This window comes from Penicillium diatomitis (genome assembly GCF_028827545.1).
Source record: "Penicillium diatomitis strain IBT 30728 chromosome Unknown utg000010l_segment0_segment0, whole genome shotgun sequence".
Taxonomy (NCBI): domain Eukaryota; kingdom Fungi; phylum Ascomycota; class Eurotiomycetes; order Eurotiales; family Aspergillaceae; genus Penicillium; species Penicillium diatomitis.
This window is the reverse complement of record NW_026623182.1, coordinates 562,708-586,615: the sequence shown is the minus strand read 5'-3', so window position 1 is coordinate 586,615 and position 23,908 is coordinate 562,708. Positions and strand designations below refer to the sequence as shown.

Here is a 23,908-nt window from a genome sequence, read left to right as displayed (position 1 = left end):
TTTACGGACGAAAACAATCGTGGCGTTGTCGTTCAGAAATTCGTGGAATTGCCCCTGGTCTCCTTGCTCTGCCGGTGGTTGAGCGCGTGTACCTACTGCCTAGAGTATATGCCGAGTCCGGAGATGCATCCTTCATGTTTTTTGTTCCAAATATACTGACCGAGGACGGGTCGCAGAAGAGACACCCATGCTATGATATGTATGGTGAATTTTAACCCTATGGCAGCAGTAGGTACTCTTTTTAGGCCGTGGCCGCAGCCACATGTTGCAAATTTCTATTTGTGTCGTGCACATGATGACTGTCCCTTGAAACCATCGTTGCGTCAAAAGAAGCATTTCTATATGAACGACTAAGACTTGACGAAGACACTTAAATGTGTCCAAGTATCCTGATCGTCAGATTGTTGCCAATTGAATCTTTGTGGCAGTATCATGGTCATTTAACCATGATTTTGAAGGAGCCTCCCTGATTGACATCAAAGGAAACGGTATCGTACTCGACCTTCAATCCGGTACGAATCTGGCGATTGTTGACGGTGATTGAAGGCTCCATGCCCTCATGGGCAAAAGGTAAAGTTACAGTCCCCCGGGTACCCTTGGGAACCGAAAGCTTCACATCATACCCGTACCCCTTCAATCTCCAACTCGCCTGAAACTTTCCCAAGGATGTAGAGAAGCCTGCCTCGGCATATTGGAGGTCCGCAAACTGCGGAGCAAAACTCCACGTCTTGCCCAGTGGTGAAGTGACATCAAGACCCACGATGAAATTGGTTAATGCAGACGTCGGTCCAGAGGACCAGCCATGCGCATGTGAGACGTACGAATCGTCATAACCATATCCGCGACTACTTCTGTATCCGAATGTTCCATTCGCAAGATAGCCTTCGATAACGGTACTCTCGGTGCCGTTTGGGTTGTTCATGTACCAGCCCCAACTGCGACGGATCAAATCGAGGGCGCGAGAAGACCGACCAACTTTGAAGTGACTCTGAATCTCAAAAGAAGAGATGAATGAGGCGATGTTCTCCGGGAGCTCGGGTGCAACAGCACCGATTGGGGTCCAATTGAGAAGCAGCTTGTCAGAGATCCGAGCCGCGCGGTCTGCGTCCACGACTCCAAACAGGATGGCCATGCTGTTGGCATCTTGTGGGTGGAGCGTGGTGTCGGTGGCATTGTCTTTGAAAGCCCCGAATGAATAATCCCAGCAGTGCATGTTGATCGCCGCTCTGAGATCCTTGGCTCTTGAAGTCCATGTTTGAGTGAGATTGGCCTCCTCCATCCAGGTGGCTAATGAACTTCCCGTTTGTAGCGTATGGTAGAGACTACCGTCTGTTAGTCGGATTCCCTTGGGAAGAGCAACATCGAGCAGGGGAAGCCTTTGATAAGACGTACATCATCTGAGCCTCAGAATTGTTGTAGCCTTGTTGCCAACGTGCCCAATCACGCAGACCTGTCACATTCATCAGGCCGCTTGGATAGGTGACCTTGCCGTAGATGAAGTTCATAGCGGCAAGATACTTGTCCCAATTCCTCGACAAGAAGACTGTGTCGTTGGTATATAGCACGTAATTGTAGGTACCAATCATCGACCACATATGATAAGTGTCCGATCCCTTCTGACTCAATGGAGGACCAGACTCATCGAACGCGCCACTCGAAGCCTACTCAAAAAGAAATGAGTCCCCAAGCATGATTTCTTTGGGGCGAACAATATCTTTCAAGCTTACCTGAGTATCGTACATGATCTGCAGCGCATTCTTCACACTTTCCAGGTTGCCTAGACTCACGAACGCCGAGGGCACCGCAATACCCATGTCTCCTGGCCAAACAGCTCGATCTCGCTTGGCGCCGTCGACAATGATGGTGTCTCCGGGTCCCAGAGTGCCGTTATTGAGCCATCCAGACTTTAGTCCATGCGTAATGCGCCCTGTATTGACTGGCACTTCGTTGGCCTGGAGGGTGTATGCGCCACTATACCAAATACGATTGAGTAGTTCATCGCTGCAATGGAAATACCCTTGATAAGCGCGAAGATCAGACCATGTCGGCTGAAAGCTGATTTCCACATTGATGTCCTTGAGTTCTACCTCTGCATGATTGTCGGTGAGGAGGAAGAGCGTGAGATACCGGAAGCCGCCTCGAAGATGTTGATCCGGCATGACATACTTATGGCTTCCTGCGGCAGAGAAATTCGTATACAGCGCACCGTCATGATACAGACTGTTGGAGGAGTCAGACCATTCTCCGATCCAATTCTTGGCTTCGGTAAATGCGAGTCCGATGGCACCTTGGCCCGTTGACTCGTAGTCCATGTGAACGATACCACCGACTTCGATGCCAAAATCAAAGACCACGAGTGATCCATTTCCCTGCAAAGTCGCCGTCGCTGGGCGTTGGAAGTTCGTGATAGCACTTTTCTTCAACTCTGGAAGCGTCGACTCTGGACGCACAGTTCGTGAGTCAGGCGCGTAGATGTTCTTGTCCCAGGGGCCATTGAACATTGCTCGTGTTGGTCCTGTGCATGTCACATCTCGCCAGCAGGATTTGGTTTCGGTCGCGAGAACGAGAGGGATTACCCCCAACACAAGTAGACTTGCCCAATCGATCAGGCCCATGTTGAAAGAGAAGGTGCAGACTTTCCAGTGAAGAGCGCATTCAATGCATCTGATACATTCATACGCTTGCAGGATACTGAATCAGCCAGATCGGTGTATCTTGACTGAGTACATCCGAGTCCATGTTTGGCCTTTATTTTAGGAAATATGCGGGTAAAGGGTCCTCGAACAATGGAGTACTCCGCGGTTCTTGTCAAGCTTCGGGCGACAATAACACGAGTTCCGTTTCGCATGACTTTTCTGGGAGATTGCACAACAGAACACAATCGGTTCTCTGTGGACGATTGGTGGAAATTTCAAAATCAGCTCCTCATCTAGTCGTGGCGCTTGTCCAGGACAAGAGCAATGATCGGCAACACAAGCAACCCTGTGGCGTTTTGAGGTCCCCTCATTCTTACTTCCAACGAGTAAGGAGGCTTAGTGTTCATACCAGTCGCCATTTTAAATGGAGGATTTACCTCTCGCCGGCTTACCTGCAACAGTCAATTGCTTTGTCCTGTCATAGCCACCCCCGCAGAGGCCTTTCAATTGACTCCGCATTTCCGACACTGGAGATCATCCGGGGTGTAAAGCTGGCTCGGCGTAAGAGAGACCGGGAGAGATCTGCCAGTGATTTTTTAAATCATCCACCACTTGAAGCCAGACAAACAGAGGAATCAATAGAAACAGCCAAGTCTCTCACTTTATCTTCATAGTAGAAATCAATCCTCTTGCCCGCAACGACAATGCGTCTCATTGATTTGAGCTCAGTTGCACTCCCGTTGATTTTGGCCCTCTCATCAGTGCCAGATATCGTGGATGCTTCGAAAAATGGCCGTCCGGTCTGCACCGTCAAAGCAAAAGGGCACCAGAAAGATGATGTTCCGGAAATACTGAACGCCTTTGAGAAATGTGGCCACGGCGGCACCGTCATATTCCCTGAAGATCAGTCATATTGGATTGCAACGAGGCTGAATCCCATCGTCAACGACGTGATCATTGAATGGAGAGGCAAATGGACGGTCAGTGCTTTTTGGTGCTCTCTTGATTCTGCAGCAGTCATCTCATTCCCCTCTCAACTTTCATGACTGACATTATTCCAGTTCTCTGACGATCTGGCCTATTGGCGTAACAACTCATACCCCATTGCATTCCAAAATCACGCTGCGGGATTTGTCATCTCGGGCGATGATATCCAGATCGACGGATACGGCACTGGAGGCATTGATGGCAACGGGAATGCCTGGTACACAGCTGAAAAGGGAACCACTCAGCCTGGACGACCGATGCCCTTTGTCTTTTGGAATGTATCCGACGTTCGTGTAAGCGACTTCTACGTCAAGGATCCGCCATTGTGGAGCTTGAATATCATGAATGGCACCAACATGCGTTTCAACAATATCAAGTGCAATGCAACGGCGGTGGATGCGCCATATGGTCAGAATTGGGTGCAGAATACAGATGGATTCGGTATGTCAACGCATGGCCGCTGGCGGGCCAAAAGCTGCTAGAGGTATATCACCACCTTGTCATGAGGCCAGGGACTGACCACTCTTCTCTTGTGTCTCATGATCTAGACACCATGGATGTCGACAACGTCCAATTGACCAATTTCATCTACCAAGGCGGCGACGACTGCGTCGCCATCAAGCCGAGGTCATACAACGTTGAGGTCCGAAATGTTACCTGCCGCGGTGGGAACGGCATTGCAATCGGCAGTCTCGGCCAATATCTCGAAGATTCCAGTGTCCGTAATGTACTGGTAGACAACGTCAAGATCATCCGATACAACGAGGATATGCACAACAGCGCATATATCAAGACGTGGATTGGAGCTCAAGTTCCCCAAAAAGGCTACGAAAGTGCAGGCCTTCCTCGAGGAGGGGGCTGGGGCGGTGTGTCCAACATTCTCTTCTCCAACTTTGATATTCAAGGTGCCAACTCAGGCCCCGCGATCACACAGGACAGCGGTAATAATGGATCTTTCTCGGGATCCAGCCTCATGAGTATCTCGAATGTGGCCTTTGTCAATTTCACCGGCAACATTGCGACGACTAAAAGCAGGACATCTTCCGTGTCGTGTTCTAAGGTGCATCCATGCTACAATATTGATTTTGACCATGTGGCACTGTATCCAACCAACTCGACCACTGTTGGAACAGGTTCCTGCAAGTACACGGCAGATGGAGGAGTTCATGGGCTCAGTGGTTGTTGATGCTAGGCCCGAAGCTAGCTTTGCTTTTGTAAGCGGAGTTGTCAAGATCTTTCTATAGGGTCGACTGGCCGGTGGAATCGATGCTATTGTCAATGCAATCAATTCGACCGGGATTTTACTTAGGTCGGCCGGTCCGAATTGACAAAATCATCAGAATGAATGTTTGCGCTAAGTGGACTTGCATGCATCATGATAGGCGGATAGTAGTACGTAGACGAGATTCAGAATGGATGCTTCCTCCGAAAACTATAGCTTATCGACACAACGTCTGCGCTGTCGCATTTCCCGTCTCTCGCATGTGATCATCGTCTTCATCTGATACAGTGTACTACACTAGCGATATACCATCCTGTCAACCGTAGCAAGGTAACCACTGCCGAAACCCATCCAAATGAGAAAGCTCACCACGTTCGTTAAGAACCCCCACATGGTCCGTCATTTCCGTCCCGCAAACCGGAAGCTTATTCTCTCGCTAGCGATGATATCACCTCTCTTGCTCTCAAACGCATCTTCGTCGTCCAATCCATTGAGATAGAGAAGCGAGTGCATGCTAGAGTAACTTAAAGAGTTCTCCTCCCGTGATACGCCATGAACGAGACTGTCCGACCAGCATTTGCAGACCGAGGGCGTCCTCTGCTGAGCTATGGAATTGCTTTCCCCGCGGCGGCAGCCCGGCATGTCGCCGAGACCTTTGGCGCTTCACGAGTATATGTCATCTGCTCTGGATCACTTTCACGCAATACAGACGCATTAGCTCGATTGACAGCCGCACTGGGTCCTGATAAAGTGGTGGGCCGGCGTCTCGGGATGCAGAGTCACACTTTGTGGTCTGAAGTCTTGGAGATTGTCGAGGAGGCGCGAAAGGTGGAAGCTGATCTTTTGTTGACGCTGGGAGCTGGTAGCTTGACGGACGGCGCTAAAATCATTGCCCTGGTGAGTCTGTGCTCATACTTCATTCTTCCCAAGTCCAGTCCTGCGAAGATTGTTGAAAGAGCCCCCGTACGCGCTCCGTCCATGACTCTCCTCGGGAACTAGAAATATTCAAGCTCATGTGCCGGTGTCTCTCCCCTGATCAATTATTGACTGGCTGATCCTCATTTGAATTGATACAGGCTCTCGCCAATGGGGTACACACGCCCGCCGATCTCGAAACTCTAGCTGAGGGTCCCAGGAAGCGGTCCCAGATCAATGCGCCCACCATCCCGATCATTTCAGTTCCAACTTCTCTATCCGCTGGTGAATATTCAAACTTCGCCGGTGGGACGGAAGACCGCTCTCATCGCAAGTACAGCTTCCAGGCACCATTGCGTGGACCCCAGCTCGTCATTCTGGACCCAGAGCTGGCAAGGACCACCCCAGACGCTATCTGGCTGAGCACGGGAATCCGCGCAGTTGATCACTGCGTAGAGACTCTGTGCGCCATCGAGGGAACGTCGCCCGAGTCGGACCAATTGGCGGAGCATGCGCTGAGCATGCTCGTTCCGGGTCTTTTGAAATGTAAAAGGAATCGCAAGGATCGTGAGGCTCACCTCCAATGTCAATTGGGCTCGGTGGGTGCCATGGCTGCATGTTCAAGTGGAGCAGTCCAACTGGGAGCAAGTCATGGCATTGGCCATCAGGTAAGCTGGCCTTCTATGGAACGCCATTGTCAAATTGTCAATGCACTCTGGGCAGTCTTACTGACAATCAAATGACTAGCTTGGTCCATTGGGCGTAGGTCACGGCGAAACAAGTTGCATCTTGCTCCCCGCCGTGTGCAAGTATAATGCACGGCACAATGCAAACTGCGAAAGACAGGCTCGTGTACGAGACGTTCTTCTCGACGATTCAGTCATCACGGAGGTGTTACAAATTCATTCGGTGAGCAGGGATGGATTGGATCTGGGTGATGTGCTGGATATTGTGATTCGAGAATTAGGCATGCCGCGCTCTCTGGGTGACGTGGGTGTCGGCCGCGATAAACTAGATGGTCTTGCCGAGAACAGTCTTCACGACCGGTGGTGTCGAACAAACCCCGTGCCTTTGACGGAAAAATCTCAAGTCTTGGAGATTCTGGAGATGGTCGTCTGACATTGAAAGGAATTACTCTGTCATTAAATGAAACTTTCACGACGGGGCAGCCCCCATGTGTGATTTCGACAAACGGCCATTCTCCCCCTGTCAAATTACATCATTTGGGTGGGCGATAAGAGAGAGAGAGAGAGAGAGAGAGAGAGAGAGAGAGTGCAGCCAATTTATTAGAGTAGCGGACATGTTGCTTGCTACACAATACAAACCAAGCACCACGTATATCCTGAATTTCTGGAGAAGAGATTGCCAGCACGAAAAACCTGGGTTACCTCAGCTGTCTAAACTGGACGAAATCGACCAACAGGAAGAAGTTGCTTGTCTCGTGGGATTTTGCATGGAAGGTAAGGACGAGATGCTAAAAAGACTAGGGATTATTGGGAATCAAAAGGTAAACATTTCGGGTCTTAACTAGAATCGGATTCACATGGCCCATGAAGGCTTGGTTGGCAGCTGGAGAAGGAGACGAGACAACCAACCCACAGGCAGAAAGATGGAGCAGGTAGATACTGCGGATATTAAACAAGAAAAAGCATCTACTGGAAGAACTTGCGGACGCGCTCCTGGTTGTCCGGGTTCACACCAGCAAGGATGGATTCGGCATTCAAATTGGTTGCCGTCACCAGCTGCTTGGCGGCCTGGGCGACACGGGCAGCCGTTTGGCCCTGCACAGTGCCAGCGTCGAGGGCTTGAACGATGTAGCCAAAGACACGATCAGCTTTCGTGATGACTGCGGGGTTTTGTCTGGAAAGGAAGAGAAAATGTCAGCAACGACCTCACGAAATTTCACGAGGATCAAAATGAAGTCGCAAAGATGTAAAAATACTTACTGCTCAATCAACTGGACGATGAAAGAGTAGGCATATGGGGCAGCCTCTTCGTCATTTATGATGGGCAAAGTATCAATCCAGCTGTTCACGATCTCCTGGGCGTTCTGGACTTTGGATGAGTTGAAGTGCAAGATCTTCGCAATGCTGGCAGAGGCATTCTCAGTGGCAAAGACGTGCTCTTCAGTGCGGTTTTGCGGGTGCTGAGTCACTTGGAACAGGCTTGGGATGCTGGCACCCACGAAGTCGGCCCAAACAGCTCCACCTTTCTGTGCAGCAACACCCACACCGTAAGCGGCAGCCTGGCGATTAGCGGCATTCTCATCTTGCAAGCCAGCAGCGAGGGGCTGCATGATGTGGTCCTTGTAGGCCCAGGATTCAGCCGAACAGAATTCCAGAACATCATCCATGATGCATAGAGCCCATTGCCGCTGAGTGGGATCTTGACTGGTGATGAAATTGTCGTAGAATTGCATCAACTGTTGCCAAGCAGGCAGGAATGTAGTACCCTGGTTTTTGAAAATGGTGTGGAATGCCTTGTTCATGTCACTGAGCAAATTCTGGTCATCCTCGATAGCATACTCGTAGTCGAGATTCTCTTCATCGCCATCCTCGAGTTCGGCCTGCTCCTCTAATCGCTGCTTCACACGCATCTGATAATCCTCAAGGGTGGACTTGGCGGATTCGATGAACGCCTGCATGTGCTGTGGGGTAAGACTGTTGGCGCCCACGACTTCGACAGACTCATAGAAGCATTGATACATCTCCGCCAGGGTATCGACAGTGGGCTCAGCGCTCAACACTTCAATGATCTTCTCGGCAACCTTGTTCCACATCTCGGCGAAGCCAGCGGAGGTGCCTCCGTGAGCCTTCTTGAACGAATTCAGGAGTTGGGGGATCAGCTTCGCAGCAGAAACACGAACAGGGTCATGGAAGAAGAATGCCAATCCAGGGATCGCGATCTTTTCCATGGTCTCAAGGACGTAAGGCTCAAAGGCCTCCTCGAGGATCTGAGCATAAATGGTGATAAGCTCAATGGCAGTGTTCTTATCCTCCAAGGCGCTGGTCTTAATACCAATCACCTTGCCCTTCAGCGGCACCAACTCCCAGCCCTCATCCTGCTCAACTGCCTCAATCTGGTCCTCATCATCAAGCAGCTGAATATCAGCCTTCGCAGCCGCTACTGTCAGAAGAGGGGGCATAACACCGGGAAGGTAAGGCACGAAGTCACGGCCAAGGACACGACACATGCGGCCCCAACAGTGAAGGAGATACTGCGACTGCGGGTCGTCAGCGTCAACGATATTCTGTTGAATGTGTCCAAGGATATTGACAAGGTTCAAAGCATCGGCACCCATCTTCTCCTTGCCAACGGCCAAGGCAATCAAGGTCGCACACTCCATAGCCTTGGCACGAAGCAAGCGGTACTCCTTGCCTTGCTCCTGTTTGAGCACGTTAAGGAGCAGTGGCATGAGAGTGTCGTAATACTGGCCGAACGCGGTTTCGGCAGAATCGGCAATTGTGGCAATGGTAGATAAAGCCTGTTCCTGGAGATAGCGCTTGGGGCTGCGCAGGAGTTCCAGAAGGCGGCTCAGGAGGTCGCCGAGATAAGGCTCCAGAATACTACGCTCCGCCTCTTCACAGAAGTTGACAAGAGCAGCAGCAGCATGAGACTGGACACGAGGTTCTGTTGAGCTGAGCACGGGGATGATATTGTTGAGAACAATGCCGTGGTATTTCTCCTGCATGATACCAGCGAAGTCGGTGCTCATTTGACCAAGGGCGTTGCATCCGGCATAGCGAACACGGGGATGCGGGTCACGCAGAGCTGGGACGACAAGAGCAAGCACCTGGTCAAGCTCATTAATCATCAGCTCGCGGCAACCTTCCGAGATGGCAGAGATTGCCATCAGAGCAGCGTGACGATCGCGCCACGCGGACGAAGACATCATGCGGGGAATCCATGAGAAGGCAGGTTGGAGGATAGCTTGGCCGCCAAGCTTGTTAGCCAGGCGATCCATGCACTGTTCACCAGCGATGTGGTTGAGGTCACTCTCCTCCGGTTCGAGCTGTGACATACAAATCAGTAAGTTACCCGCCAATGGTAACACAGTAAACAACGAAATAACTCACATCTTCAGAGGCATTCCACTCCTCTGCATCATCGTCATCAGCACCCACGTCAGTCATCAAGCTCAGACATTGAGTAACCATCTCTTTCGCGAAGTTTGGCTCCTTCTTGCACATGTTTGGTGCGTAATCAGCAAAAGTCGCCATTAACTCCAGCGCGTTCTGGCGGACTTGGTCGCTGAGCTCCTTGTCGGCAATGACGCTGATGCTGAATTTGACGAGGTCGCTGAATGAAGACTTGAACATCCGGGGGCTGATTTCGGCAAGCTCAATAAGAGCTAGAAAGGCTGAGGAGAGCTCTTCACTCTCGCTTGATTCCTTGAGAGGGGGGAGGATGTTGAGAAGAGCGGGCATGAGGGAGAAGAATTTGGCTTGTGATTTCTTGTCGATGGATCGGAACAACGAGGCAAATGCATCCATAGCAGCAATCCGCACCTGATCGCAAGGTTAGAAGACCCTCGCGTAAGATAGAGATGTCTCAGAACAGAGCTTACGGAAATATTCTCATCCTCAAAGCCCTTGGTGAAGACAGCGACGACGGCTTCCTCGTGCTGCTTTTCGATGATTCCAGGAGTAGTTGTGAAAATGCGGAACGCAGTCTCTCGAAGACCAGCCTCGGGGGACTGGCTAGCCTGGAAGAGAACACTTAAGAGTTCGGGCCATTGCTCGCCTATTGCCAAATCGAAGCCAGTCAGAACCGTCTGCCATGATCCAGGCCCTCGAAAGAAAAAAGAGCCGCAAGCGACAGGCAAAAGTGCGTACCGTTATCGGTGTATTGGCGGGCAACCTCAGCCACTGCGTCTCCAACCTTCTTGCGCACATCAGTGACCGATTCGGTGGTCAGACATGTCACCAGTTTTTCGCGGATGGCGATGCGTTGTTCGTTAGGTAGGCTTAGGAACACCTCTTTGACGTCGCCAGAGATAGGGTCTTTGCGGGTCTTGGTAGAAATTCTTCGGAAAAGCACAGCGGAGAAAGCACGGGTCTGGCGAACATTTCAATCATAGTCAGCATGTGTCTGTTGAAGCACTCGGTAGTCGTTCTCGCCAGCAGGGGGCCACCAGCGTGCATTAAATAGGTACAAGAAAGAATCGAGTGACATTTGACTCGCATGTCCGTTCGCTACACAGTAGGAATAAAGGGAGAGCACCCACTAATGTATCCTCGGCCCCAGCAATTTGCTCCGCCAGTCCCATCAACAGAATGTCGGGCTTATTCTGTACCCAGTCATTGTTCAACTGCTCCTCGGCCTGGGATCGAACAGCATTGTCGGGGGTACTCAGTGCGCGCAGCAGCTGGGATAGCGCGGTGTGGACCTCTTGGGGCAGCATAGACATGTTGGGTGCGTCTGATCCCAAGATCCAACAGACAAGAATGACCCAGTTTGTTGGAAGCCCTCGAAACGAGATTGATCACAGAAATGAATCTGGAGGAGGGGGTGGTTCGAAGGCGATGAAGGAGGGGGAAGTTTTGTTTTTGGTGGGGCGGAGAAGGAAGGAAAAAAAGATTGATGATTACGGAGTCAGGGCCACCCAAGGGTTGATATGCGAAGAGTGCCGAGAGGCGTCGAGTTTGTCGACCTTGCAGACAATGGACAATCTCAGTGATCCGTGATGCTCACGTCAATGGCAGATTGAGAAAAAACATTGATTCATGTTTTCGAAAAAAAGTCTCATTGCAAACCATGCTACTTGGTTGACCGCGCACTTCAATTTTGCTGCGGCCTCTAAGTTACTATACTATGTACATGAGCGGAAAGTTACCTAGTCTGGCATCACATGGTGGTTGCCATAGATCTATTGCTAAAGTAATACCCACTCACAAATCTAACAGTGGAATTCTAAACTCATCTATTCTCGAAAAGTATACAAGCGCTATCCAGTTCAAACGTCATCTTGCACAACCATCCCGCTGAATTGTCAACTACTCGCACATAATGACCTTCGAATGCTTGATCGATGTTGATTATATGTATTGCAAGCGACCCATCAGCCGTGTGAATTTGACTTTGAAACAATTGTGTCTTGGAGCGGCACAAGTGACTAAGTATTAAATAGGAGGGGATGTATGTCCGCGACAGAAACACACAAGAGGACTTCGTGAGGCAAGACATGTAAAGAAACAGGAGGGAGAATGGGCGAGTGTGAACAAAGAAGGCATGTTTACAAAGAACGTCAGGCGAAGAAACAATTTAACGACCGCTCGGTCGGCTGAGAATGAAGACGCCCGCAATCACAGCAGCCAAGGTTACAATGGCTCCAGGAAGAAGAAGATCATTGGGAACCCCTGCAATAAGTTGCTCCTCAGCGCGGTGGGTTGCAGGGAAAGCTGGACGGGGCTTGCTCAACAATGGTTCCTCCGACGTCGAATCTGCAGCAACGCTCTTGGGCTCCTCGGCAGCTGGGGACAGGGGCTTGGAGGGCTGAGGATCAATTGTGGCAGGAATTGGAGGCTGGGAGGGATCGTGGACAAAGAGATCAACCTTGTCGCGTCGGGCGCGGCGTGCGAGGTCGATCGCATCCAACATGTCCTGATCAGTTGTAATTGACACTGTGTCGCCTTCGTTGTCCATGTAGCTCAGAGCATAGCCAGTGTTACTCAGGCGACCCTCTTCAACATTGGCCTCGCCGCCCACGGCTTCCAACTCAGCACCAAGCTTAGCAGTCACCTGAGTGACCAAATCAGCAACACCAGAAGAGCTCAGGACATTTACGCGGTGAACTCGGCCACTGGGAGCCTTGAACTTGAATGGGAATGGCACATTCTCGGTCGGGGGCTGGTGGTGCTGAGACGCAACTTCGGAGTGCTCCTCACCTCCGTGATGAGAAGCAGACTCGTTCGGTAGCACGCTGTTGTCATACTGAGACCGTCCGAGCTCAGGGCTCAGGACGGAACGGTGGGGCTGGCTTCCTGAGACCATAGAATCTGACTCGTGGTCCATTGAGAGCCAGAACTTGTTCCACGCCGGACCTTCGTCGTCTTGGGTAGACATAGTATTGATCTGCAAGATAAGTCAGTGTCGTGTCTAAGAATTTGGACAACGCTATGAATCCAAGGACTGACCTGTTCAAGTGTAGCATAAGTCAATTTCAGCACATCCACCATACCGACAATTTCACCACCTTCGTTCATCACAGGAAGGTTCAGATAATGACCGTCTATGTTCACAAAGTCAGCTTCGCAGGCATAGTATCGTGGATTGTGTGATGGGCTTACCGTGCATTTTGCGCAGCGCGGCCTGAATACTCATGTCGGAGGGAGCAAAGTCGGGGTGAGGAGTCATCACACGAACGACGCTGCAAGTTGCAGGGTCAAGGCCGGGTGCAATAACACGAAGAACGATATCCTTGCTGGTGAAGATACCGGTAATGGATCCTTGATCTTGAACGAGCAGAGCTGTGGTGTGGTGCTCTTTCATCAATGCTGCGGCATCTTTGACAGTGGTCCGAACCGAGACAGTCACGGGAGGCAAACCATCCAGTACACTCTCGAGGGTAGGACCGGACATTTTGGACCGCAGTGCCTCGACATATTGAATGACCTGCTGCGGCTGGCTCGATCCTAATTCGGTCTGAACGCCCTCCAATGCATCGTAAAGCTTGCGTGACGAACTGTAGGCGCGTTCCAACTTCTCCATCGCATCATAGAAGCACTTAGTGATGTCCAGGACACCGGAGATATCTTGGTTCTCGTCCATGACGGGCAAGTGTCTGAATCCCTTCCGGACCATGAGGTCCAGTGCGTCTGTTGCGCTCGTGTCCGTTCGTGCGCAAAGTGGATTTTTGGTCATGATCTCGGCCACGCTGACCTCTCGTGCTTTGAGGCCAGCGCCGACCACGCGAAACGCCAGATCCTTAGCAGTAAAGATACCAGCAATGCGATCATCTTCATCAGTAACCAGGACACAATCCTCCCGCTTTGCAGCCATCAGCTGAGCAGCCTCGGCAATGCTGAGGGAAGGCTTGATCTGAAGAGCTTGGCTTGGCTTCAGAGCAAGCACCGTACCGGGAGGTGCTTTGCGAGAATTCCTCGCCTTGGTGGGGTTGTGTTTCTTCTTGTTGAGGTCGGCCTCCATCTTGCGGCGAATTGCCTATAGACTCAGAACTACATGGTTAGCTGCCGTGTATTGATATCCAAACAACAACTCCAGCACGGCTGGCGGGACGGAGTTTTAGAGCTCCGCAAGCACCCACCTCATCACGCTTTGACTGGTTCTGTCGCTGTCTGCTACTGGCGGCGCTCATGGTGCCGGTTCCGAGGTCACTTGAAGGGGTGTTGGTGGTCGAGGCGACAGAGGATTCCGCACGGTCTGTACGAGGTCGGGGGATGTGGGAGGCGCTCGAGCTCTCGAAGTCGGGCATCCTTCCTCTCCCGATGGTCTTATTGGGCGTCCCCCTAAAAGTACCCGTATGCGACATTATCACGCCTGAGAGGGGAAATCACACAACGTGAACACAGAAGCGAAGGAGACAAGGAGAGTGGAGCTTGGGACAAGGAATGAGACACCGGTATGAACAAGTACCCAGAAGAAGAAGACAATCAGTAAGGGTGATTTATTCAGTTTGACAAAAAGGAAAATGACGGTCAATAGTCGATCTGGACAGGGGTGTTTGGATTGTTTGGCCGCCTTCTCACGCTAAGTCGAGCTATCACCCACTTGGGGTGTGTAAACATGGGGCTTATGTAACTGGTTCTGAAGCCGTGACCGTGACCCGGGACCCGACGGTACGATCCGGGCGCTATTCCCCTCTTGGCTTGGAGCGTACAACCACCGGTCCTATCACCACGTGACTGATAAGGCTCCGGTGGTAAGATTTGTGCCTTTCTGCCTTAGACTGATGCAGACTTAGTGCCTGATTTATTAGGTTAAAGTATTGAGGCATTCACGGGCGCCGACCGCCGTCACTGGATCTCGCTTAAGGGCTTAGGGCTTCCCACAACACAATCAACCATCCATTCCGGCAGCCAGTCTGTGAGAGCGTGCTTCGACAATCCACCCCCGACAAGACACCCGTACGTTTCCCCCTCCAATATCAACTTTTAAACCTCGAATCGACTTTCTGACGCTCCGCAGAGCAATCCGTCAAAATGGTCAAGAAGCGGGCGAACAAGTAAGGCTCGATTCCTTCTCCACACAATCGCAAGTCGAGTCTCCAATCCGATATGAATATCCGCAATGTCGCCGATTACTTCGACACAAACCCACTATGAATAAACGCGAATTATTGAATCGGTCTTCTCATCTCCAAAAACAGTCGACGCACATTGCAGGGGCTTTCATGATTGGTTGGAGACTGGATATCGCGAAATGGTCACCATCACAGTGCGACATGAACGCTAACGCAATTCTTCAGCGGTCGTAACAAGAATGGCCGCGGCCACGTCAAGCCCGTGCGCTGCTCCAACTGCGCTCGCTGCACCCCCAAGGACAAGGCCATCAAGCGCTTCACCATCCGCAACATGGTCGAGTCTGCTGCCATCCGTACGTGACCCCTCACTGCACGTCCTGTTCTCTCCGAACCGCCTATCTATCCGCGAAAAGAATATGATGGCCAAGGCCATTTGAACCAATAATGGGGAATGGCTATCAGACAACTTCAAGCACCATACACATCAAGCCTTTTGCGCATCACACAAAATCGGAATACCTGTGTATATTAACATTCACTCCTCTATAGGTGATATCTCCGATGCCTCCGTCTTCGCCGAGTACACCGTCCCCAAGATGTACCTGAAGCTGCAGTACTGCGTTTCCTGCGCTATCCACGGCAAGATCGTTCGGTATGCAACACAACACCTCTTCGACTACGACCTGTCACGTTCGAATACTAATACTTTTCCCCTCTAGCGTTCGTTCCCGCGAAGGCCGCCGCAACCGTGCTCCTCCCCCACGGATTCGCTTCAACAAGGATGGCAAGAAGCTGAACCCTCCTCAGGCCGCCAAGGCTTTGTAAGGGAGAGATGAAAGCCATTCAACGCAACAAAATAAAAATGGAACTAGTCTGAAATGAATCTTTTTATTTTGTTTTCTTTTTCCGCTGTGGTGCTCTTGAACGACGGACATCGGGTTGCACCCTGAGCTGAACAGTCTCAGGTGCTGCGGTGAAAATGTGGAGGAAAATGGCACTGGTTATACGACGGAACTCCTCTGATCTGGCACTACAACTTGGCGCATGTGAGGATTGACGAAAGTCGAGTTGCTATGCTCGTATCGACGTGCTGTTTTTGGTCCGTGTCCCAGTCCTCGGCGCCTTTGACAGGTGACTGAGCTTGAAAGTCGCATGCATAGTTGGAAGACCGAGTTGGTCTACGACGGTATGGTTGCAAGCTAGGAAAATACCAAAAATCTTTCAAAACAGTTGTTTTTCAACGTACTTCCGTATCCAGTGCTCGTTATTGTGCCGTAGTCTTGTGATGTGGTTGTAATCAACCTAAAATAAGGGCCTGAAGAATCTCTTGACTACGTTACTCGTGTGCTATTGCTGTCTCTGTCATCGACCTGCGAACTGATGATATCACTTGTGCATATGTAGATCGACTGACCTATGGATAAAGGTACCCCTTCTCAAAATAATTACCATACATATCCACCATGCCACTTCGCATCTGACTGGCCTTCGGATTCCGTACGACCTTGACTTCCCCTTTCCAATGACCTTCAACAAAGTGCGCCATCGCCAGCTGAGGTGTCATCACAGCGGGCAATACAGGTGTCCGAATGCCGCTGCTCAAACTCTCTCCTCGCAGTTCACGCACACGATTCTGGTATTCTGTTTTCTTAGCCCGTCGAAAAGCAGCGAGTTCTGAAACGAGATCGATATCTTGAGCTATCTCAGATTGGGACGTCACGTTCGAAGACGGGAATAACCCAGGTTTAATTATGCGCGCCCCTTTCTGAATCGTTGCACTGCTTGATGATCTTGATCTGGGACTTGCTATTGTAGAGGCCTCGTCCTCCGGCATCAGAGAGATCTTCTCATTCAGCGCGGCCATCGGAAAATACTTGCCACGATCATTTTGCGGAATCCCGCACTCCATATTGTCGAAGAAGCTAAAGTCGTCTGCAGCTGCCGCCCACAACGCTTCGGAGTCTCTGTCTCCTGTACTCGAGGCTTGAGCACCGGCTTTCCATGTGGAGGTTCTCTGGGTGCGGTCCGTGGGTGCGATCTCGAGCACTATGCGCCGGAGACGGAACAGGGCGCGGGCACGCTGCTGTTCTGCTAGAGCGCGGGCTCGTCCGGGTGGTAAAGAGTAATCAGTTCCAGCCTGTAAGGTTGCTAGCAGAGCCTCATTGGAGCAGGCCGTAATGAATCTAATCAAAGACTCGAGAATGGAGGATTCAGCCGGTATACGTGATGGCACATCTGTAAGGACTAGAACCTCGAGATTGGGCATGTGGGAGGGGTGCAAATATGGGATCAGGCATTCTTTGCCGTTTCGGAGTGGCAGGGTTTGACTTCGAGGACGTTTCGACATCAACTCTCTGATTCTTCTAGCTTGGGGGTCTTCCGGTGGTAGAGGGGAATTGTTTCGTGCGGGTATGGATGACCACGTCTCATCTGCCACTTGAAGCGTCGATTCTGACAGATATGGAGCTCGATTACCTGGCTGGCTCTGGGGCATCCGCTGGACTTGCTGCTGTCCGGCCGTGTATGACTCGTCAGTCGGCTGTACCACAACTTCTGGTGCGAAGACTGAACCGCGGCGAGGAATGGACGACGGGTCATCTGTATAGCGGCTCGATGAGCTCATTGCGACAGGGATGACAGTGTCACTCCCTGGTGTCTTTGTGGACGTATCTGGCAGCTCGCTAACAGGGTAGTATTCACCGGCAGGCAGCTCGTGGATTTCCTGGAATGCGTCAAGCTCGGCTGGGGGGATCATCTCCCTACTGGAAGGAAGCTCGGGCAGTAGTTCTGCTACGGATACCGAGTTTTTGTCAGGGGCCTCAGCCGTGATTACTGCGTGATGAATGCGAAGCATTGCGAGTGCGTCTCCAGCGACGTTTGCTAGGATCGGCACAAGCTTCTCGGCCCCTGGGTACTTGCCATGTCCTAAACTTGTATTGTTGAGAACGTCTGCAGTATTAACCGTTCCCACATCGAGGGCGTGAAGTCGACCCGACGTCAACAAACCCGCAACACCTTCAAATGTGATAGGATTTTCTGCAATGCAAAGATGCGTAATTCCGGTACGCGGAAGATCCTCGATCCAGTGATAACTCGACTTTGGCTGGACAAGGTGTTTTGCATATTGATCGTCCAGTTTCGGAGATCTGAGGAATTCCTTGTAGAGGGAACCTGCATGAATCGCTCGTGGTTCCCGCTGGGTTGAGACACCAAAGCTCCTTATCCCTATCCTCTGCATTGGTTCATCTGGAGGAAGGAACGACACTTGCAGGATCGAGCGGATTGCTGCATCCGTGAGGAAGTTCTGTCGCAAATCTAGGAAGCGAACTCGAGTTCCAATGGCATTAGCCAGGAACTGTGCATCGGCGTCATTCAATCCGAGACCGCGCAGCTTAAGCACATGTAGATTCTCCATTTGTGATAGGCACGATAGAACGCTGTGGTCACGCGCGGGCGTTGTATGGGAAAGATCCAGATATATCAGGCGCGGGAAACGGACCAATGTCCCAGCCAATCCGGCAGAGGTTGCGTTGGGCTCGCTTTCCGCAAGAAGCAGACGAATGTTGTATTCTCTTAAGGTCGAGTCCTCCTTAGTCAGAGCAATCATTGCATTATGATCAAAGAATGGTAATTTGGAGACCATCAAGCACTGGAGGCACGGTAGATACTCCAGGATCTCTTTCAGCCAGTCGGGCCTGGGTCCGTCGTAGATCTCTGAGAGCGCTGGAGGCAAGTGAAGTGTATGGGTGAGTGACCTGACCTCTAGTCTCGCATATTTCAAGCATCGGCGGAACCGAGTGAGGGCCACTGGTGTTCATCGATGTCAGTTTGGCCCTCCATGTCGAGTTCAGCCTCGTGCATGTTCATCTTACCGTAAACGGCATCATTCTCGGTGCCAAAGTGTGAGGCAGGGTCTCCCCATAGCAGTGGCATGAATAAGTCATGCCATCGATGACACACAAGCGAAGTGGCGCACAGGTCGCTCGAGGGAATGTATGAGGCGATGATAGACCATGCATCACGGTCTGTGGCGGACTTGTATGACGGCGGAATCGCATCCATGCCTATTGTCAACTGCCCCACTTGACGGCCGGGTGGTGCTGCCAGTTCGACTTATGTCTTTAATAGAGTAGGATTAAACTGACACGTGCCGTGTGTGAATTCTAGTATGAAGTCTGGCTTCATTACGAGGTGAAGCGTTCGTCTGGTTCGGGATCTTGAGTACAGGATGCCTGAATATTTGATAGCGCAACAATGGGGGTCCTGTCTACCTCAGATCCGATGCGGGGATATATACGCTACTAAGCCTCGAGGCCTTGGCACTCAACCACTTGCGGAATAGGGCACCTGCGAAAGTCCCATGGAACCTTTGACCTAGCATGAGTCAGTTGGAGCCCTGACGTTCCTGCAAGGTATTTATTTCAACGTTCAATCCGCAGCAGAGTACTGTGGTTAATTTCATTTGTTCCTCACCAGTCGTGCTCGGTACGCAGATCGCCTTTGAGTGTATATTCAAGCTACACGGTTGTAGCGTCGCATTGTGAGCAATGAGCATCACCTCGGTCGCTGGCACTAGAGCCGATGCTAGCTAGGCAAATAATATCCAGCGAGACGGTTTTCATGGCCCTTTTTAAGCACTCGGAGATTGGAAAAGGCAATGAGAGGACTTGCGACATGATATGACCATCCTTTCAGAGCCCAACACTGGAGAATTTATCGATTAGACGACCTCGGGCCAAATCACAGTCTTCGCTTGTCAAATACATTCTGACTGTCTCGGATGCAGGCTCCTACTGTACCATAAGTAAGGAACATCGGCGTGTCGACCTTGATCTCGAGTCCACCCGAGTCACGTCGTGCACAGGGCGTTAAAGTGTTGAAACGCGCGCCTTAGTGTCTCTTGTTGCTCCATATATCATCAAGCGCGCCTTTCAACCAATCGCCTTCGTGGTCTAGTTGGTTATGACGTCGGTCTCATATGGACTTTATGACGACCCTGCGTTAACAGGGTGGTAATCCGAAGGTCTCCAGTTCGAACCTGGACGAGGGCATCGCTTTTTGTTTCCTTTTTTGTTGACTTGATCCATCGATATATACAGATAGCCCTGCGTCGTTCGACATGTGAACGTGAAGAGGTTTTCTCCTTCACTTTTTCGGGGTGCCGATGGGATGCGATTGAAATGCGTGGATGAAGCGAGCAATCCATGGGCTATTGAAGGTACAGGTTCTCTAGATTGGAGGCTTCGTGCTTTATCATCTACATTTCTACTACAATGCTACTGCAACTGGACAACTGGTTGCTCGGTTTTCCACGTGCGACATCAGGTACCGGGTCTGGTTGACCGGACCATATCTGTGTAGTGTATCAGGTATGCACGGTCCGAAGGTGTGGACCTCATTCTAGACCTAAGTCAGGTACACGGCTCTTACTCCGTTGTCGCGTGACGGTTCATTCGGTCATACAGTGTCGCTCAAAAGGATAGTTGAAAGTACCAGAATTTTCGAGTATGTCTTGAATCATCGCTGTCTTGTCACAGACCGGCCATGTGAATCCACAACGGAAGCCTTTTGGGTGGCCAGGAGGGGTTGAAGACCATCGCTACATCATCTTCACCTGGAAACAATACTGACCGGTGGACGTTCTCCTTTCTTTGGAAAGGGGACGGAGCAAAGAATGAACAGAGGCTTATTATATACATCAAGAAGAGGGTCCAGAACTAGAGCACTGCCCAGCAGCTGGAGAGCAAGAATAGAAAGAGAGCCACAGACAAAGACCCAAACACCATCTTATGCAACCGGGGCGAATTCCAACTATATCAACATCGGTCGACCAAAGAGTCGAAAGAACCGGACCCTAACCGAGACGCAATCGGCCGGGAACAGCTCGACCTCCGAATAATCGCGTAACGCCACCTTCCTCTGTGGTGTTATTATCCCCAGACATCCAGCGAGGCAAACGGAAGGGCTCCCCTTGAAGCCAGTCTGGTTTATTGGTAGTCTCAAATGTATTTCGTACTCGATGGGCAAAGGACTGAAAGAAGTTCTCCTCTTCCTCTTCTCCATCCACCACCGTCGGTGCGGTGACAGGTCGTTGAGTGGCACGAGGGGATCGCGATGCTTCGGCGGCAGCGACGCGCAGCCGGGAAGAACCCAGGGATTCCTCATCGCTGCGATCTGATGCCCACGTAGACCGTCCACCGCGAGAGGACACTGCGAGGGAGCCGAATCCATTTAATTCGCGCTCAATGAGGTCACGACCCTCACGCCAGCCACCCACGCCGTAACCCGCCGGGTTGTTCTCCACGTCATGCAAATCGTCATCCTCTGCCAACCCAAATCCGCATATGTTCTTGATCCGTCCATAAAGATTGAACAAAGTGGCACACACTGGAAGGAGGATGAAAATTGGGAAAATGAAATCAAAGCCCTTGCCAAGGTGGGTGAGGTTGATGAGTCGACCGAGGAAGTCGTAGAAAGTAGTCGAGCGGCGGAAATCCTTGGGTAAAAAGGTCAAGAAGTTGTAGGCGATAGGAACGGTCAAACGAGCCACCAGACTGGCGTACCAACAAGCGCTTTCTCCGTAGGTATTGCGCCGCACCAAGGCCCTGTTGCCCCACACCTTGACTTCACTGATTCCGACTAGCGCTGCAGAGCACATGTAGAGCAACCAGAGAGAGGCGATCAGCTGGCTGCCAAAGCCAAGAGGTCGTTCGTCTTTCCAATTGGGGGCGACAGTCAAAGTAATAGCAGAGAATTGAGGGGCCAGTGACTTAATCAACTCAGACCAGACGATACAGACCGAGGCAACTGCGAAAATTGCACCAAACACCAAGCGGAAAGCTGGTAAGACGTTGGAGTACAGGTAATAGCGCAGGTAGGGATTCAGAAGTTTGACCCTGGGCAGGCAAGACGACCGGCGCCGAGTCGAGCCAAATTCGAGCTTCTTGGACGCTGTTGAGTTCATGATAGCCTGCAGGTCGGCCGCTAACGTGACGGTACGGTCCCACTCGTCCACAAAACGTGCCTTCATATGGCGTGCGCGCTGGAGACGCCTCGTTAAGTCTGCCAAATAACGCTCCGTGATGACCGAGGGGATCGAGCCGGATGCCTCGGGTCGTTCGAGAATCGGGACTCGCACGTCGCCTGACTCGGCGCCGGGCCCCTCGGACAGGTCCTCAATCCATTCCTGGAAGTCCCGCGCGGTGCCAGTTTTGCGCTGCTGGAGCTGAGCGACCTGCGAGTTGAGAGTTTCGAGCTGGTTCACGGCGTCCATGAGACGATCGTGAACCCGAGGGGCGTGCGCTTGAACACGCTTCAAACGACCGCTAACACTTGCATTGCGGAACAGATTCCTTGGAATTGAGACGAGGCCGTGTCCCATCAAATAGATGGCAAGCACCAGACCCCAGACGTATGCCAGTGCCATGACGGTACCCTTGATGGAAGTGGGATCGAAGCCGATCGAGACCGAGATATAGACAAGGCCGACCACCGCACAACTCAGCACAATTAACTGATATCGCGCATTTGAGCGGAGCGAGTAGAAAATTCGGGCTTTAGGTTCGCGGTATCCCGAGTCAATATAATCGCCAAGCAGTGGAAGTATCGCCCTGGGGATTATGAGCCAATGTCAGCGATATGCGCCCGAGTGTAGCGAGCGACCGATGGCTTTTTGTCCAGCTGTACAGAGAGCATACGAACCAGGTCAACATGAAAATGAGCCAATACGCAATTCGCCAACAGACCAAGACCATGCGGTCCGGCAGCCAGATTGCCTTCGGACCGGTACCATTGCGTGCGCTAGATGCTAGATCAATGGGGACAAGAAGCACAACGCTCGCGGGCAAGGCGAGCGCCAGGAATATCGGCACTAGGAGGTAGGCCGGTGTGGCACGGAGCGTGAGGTACCGACGCAGCAGAAGCAAAACGAGGGCTGAGATCGCGCACAGGGCCAAGGCGAAGAAGACATTGGAGCCCACGGAGATGGGTGAGACGGAGAGCGAGAACATGGCGAGAAAAGTGGGTAGACGAGCGACAGCGGTTAATCAAGCTCTCCTCATGACTGAAGTCTTGGCTACCCGGACGGTGAGAAGATTCCCGGCGGTAAGGGATCGTGAGCGGAGTGATATGGGCGTTTCTAGCAAGCAACGACGAGGATGAGATGAACGTGCGATCGAGACTCGAGAAGTCAAAAGGTTGGCAGCGTAGCAGCTATTGGCATTTCCAGGGGAGCGTGAGCGTGGCTGACTTAAGCTCGGGGGATCGAGTCGTCTCTGCACCCGACAGGTGCACCTACACTGCTACAGTACCACAAGGCACAAGGCTACGCAATCAGTTGGGGCACACGGGACCGCGAGTGGGGAGGCGATCGACAGTACGTAAGACCACTCGGTGACAGTCGACGACTGAGGCTCTCAGGCTACTGCTTTGGTATACTCGCTTTGGTCTAGCTCTAATACTCCATTAGTCTATTACTACTCTATTCACTAATTGTGCTGTTGTGCTGTACAATTTGCAGTACTGTATTATTTGAGCAGGATAAAATGTCTTTCAGTATTGTATTTATTGTGTGACCGTATTGTCTCATTGACGAGAATCGGTGTCTTGTCTGTCGACAAGCCTGCCTGCGATCTGAGCATCTTCATCTCAGCCTTCTCGTACTGAGCATCCGGATTCTTGTTGATCGTCTGTCAAAGGCAGATATGGTCGTGTACTGACCGAAGAAAGTTGAGTTTCATTGCTCCAACTTTCAAGGCCCGCATCAGGCGGGCCCCGTCGGATGCCAATGGCTCGCTTACTTTGGGGTTGTGTCAGACGGCAGACCCGTCCTTCAACCTTGGACTGATAATACGACACACTTACAGTACCTCTCGGTGACTGAGGGTTTAGACATTCGATTACGGTAGGACAATTGGACTACTGTAACCTTGTTGTAAATCTGGAAGC

At 51.5% G+C, this 23,908-nt stretch overlaps 8 protein-coding genes across 8 annotated transcripts; 3 read left to right on the top strand and 5 right to left on the bottom strand.

Moving 5' to 3' along the window:
* Positions 1-436: 436 nt before the first annotated feature.
* On the bottom strand, positions 437-2,615 carry N7539_007219 (putative alpha-L-rhamnosidase B; the record flags this gene model as incomplete). Its single annotated transcript, XM_056936820.1, has 3 exons — positions 437-1,322; positions 1,393-1,661; positions 1,728-2,615. The coding sequence occupies 3 exons, from the start codon at positions 2,613-2,615 to the stop codon at positions 437-439; spliced, it is 2,043 nt and encodes a 680-aa protein (XP_056787619.1).
* A 725-nt stretch (positions 2,616-3,340) lies between these two features.
* On the top strand, positions 3,341-4,809 carry N7539_007218 (putative extracellular exo-polygalacturonase; the record flags this gene model as incomplete). Its single annotated transcript, XM_056936819.1, has 3 exons — positions 3,341-3,616; positions 3,698-4,064; positions 4,172-4,809. 3 exons carry the CDS (start codon positions 3,341-3,343, stop codon positions 4,807-4,809), a joined length of 1,281 nt encoding a protein of 426 aa, XP_056787618.1.
* A 588-nt stretch (positions 4,810-5,397) lies between these two features.
* On the top strand, positions 5,398-6,879 carry N7539_007217 (iron-containing alcohol dehydrogenase; the record flags this gene model as incomplete). Its single annotated transcript, XM_056936818.1, has 3 exons — positions 5,398-5,742; positions 5,922-6,428; positions 6,508-6,879. 3 exons carry the CDS (start codon positions 5,398-5,400, stop codon positions 6,877-6,879), a joined length of 1,224 nt encoding a protein of 407 aa, XP_056787617.1.
* Positions 6,880-7,412: 533 nt separating this feature from the next.
* Positions 7,413-11,170, bottom strand: N7539_007216 (nuclear import receptor PSE1; the record flags this gene model as incomplete). The annotated part of the gene is made up of 6 exons (XM_056936817.1): positions 7,413-7,620; positions 7,707-9,772; positions 9,837-10,268; positions 10,328-10,503; positions 10,596-10,818; positions 10,988-11,170. 6 exons carry the CDS (start codon positions 11,168-11,170, stop codon positions 7,413-7,415), a joined length of 3,288 nt encoding a protein of 1,095 aa, XP_056787616.1.
* An 854-nt stretch (positions 11,171-12,024) lies between these two features.
* On the bottom strand, positions 12,025-14,251 carry N7539_007215 (CBS and PB1 domain protein; the record flags this gene model as incomplete). The annotated part of the gene is made up of 4 exons (XM_056936816.1): positions 12,025-12,834; positions 12,897-12,991; positions 13,050-13,923; positions 14,027-14,251. The coding sequence occupies 4 exons, from the start codon at positions 14,249-14,251 to the stop codon at positions 12,025-12,027; spliced, it is 2,004 nt and encodes a 667-aa protein (XP_056787615.1).
* Positions 14,252-14,921: 670 nt separating this feature from the next.
* On the top strand, positions 14,922-15,787 carry N7539_007214 (40S ribosomal protein eS26; the record flags this gene model as incomplete). The annotated part of the gene is made up of 4 exons (XM_056936815.1): positions 14,922-14,944; positions 15,188-15,315; positions 15,512-15,614; positions 15,682-15,787. 4 exons carry the CDS (start codon positions 14,922-14,924, stop codon positions 15,785-15,787), a joined length of 360 nt encoding a protein of 119 aa, XP_056787614.1.
* Positions 15,788-16,376: 589 nt separating this feature from the next.
* Positions 16,377-19,024, bottom strand: N7539_007213 (F-box protein; the record flags this gene model as incomplete). The annotated part of the gene is made up of 2 exons (XM_056936814.1): positions 16,377-18,769; positions 18,835-19,024. The coding sequence occupies 2 exons, from the start codon at positions 19,022-19,024 to the stop codon at positions 16,377-16,379; spliced, it is 2,583 nt and encodes an 860-aa protein (XP_056787613.1).
* Positions 19,025-20,816: 1,792 nt separating this feature from the next.
* Positions 20,817-22,971, bottom strand: N7539_007212 (LMBR1 domain-containing protein; the record flags this gene model as incomplete). Its single annotated transcript, XM_056936813.1, has 2 exons — positions 20,817-22,572; positions 22,664-22,971. 2 exons carry the CDS (start codon positions 22,969-22,971, stop codon positions 20,817-20,819), a joined length of 2,064 nt encoding a protein of 687 aa, XP_056787612.1.
* Positions 22,972-23,908: the final 937 nt, after the last annotated feature.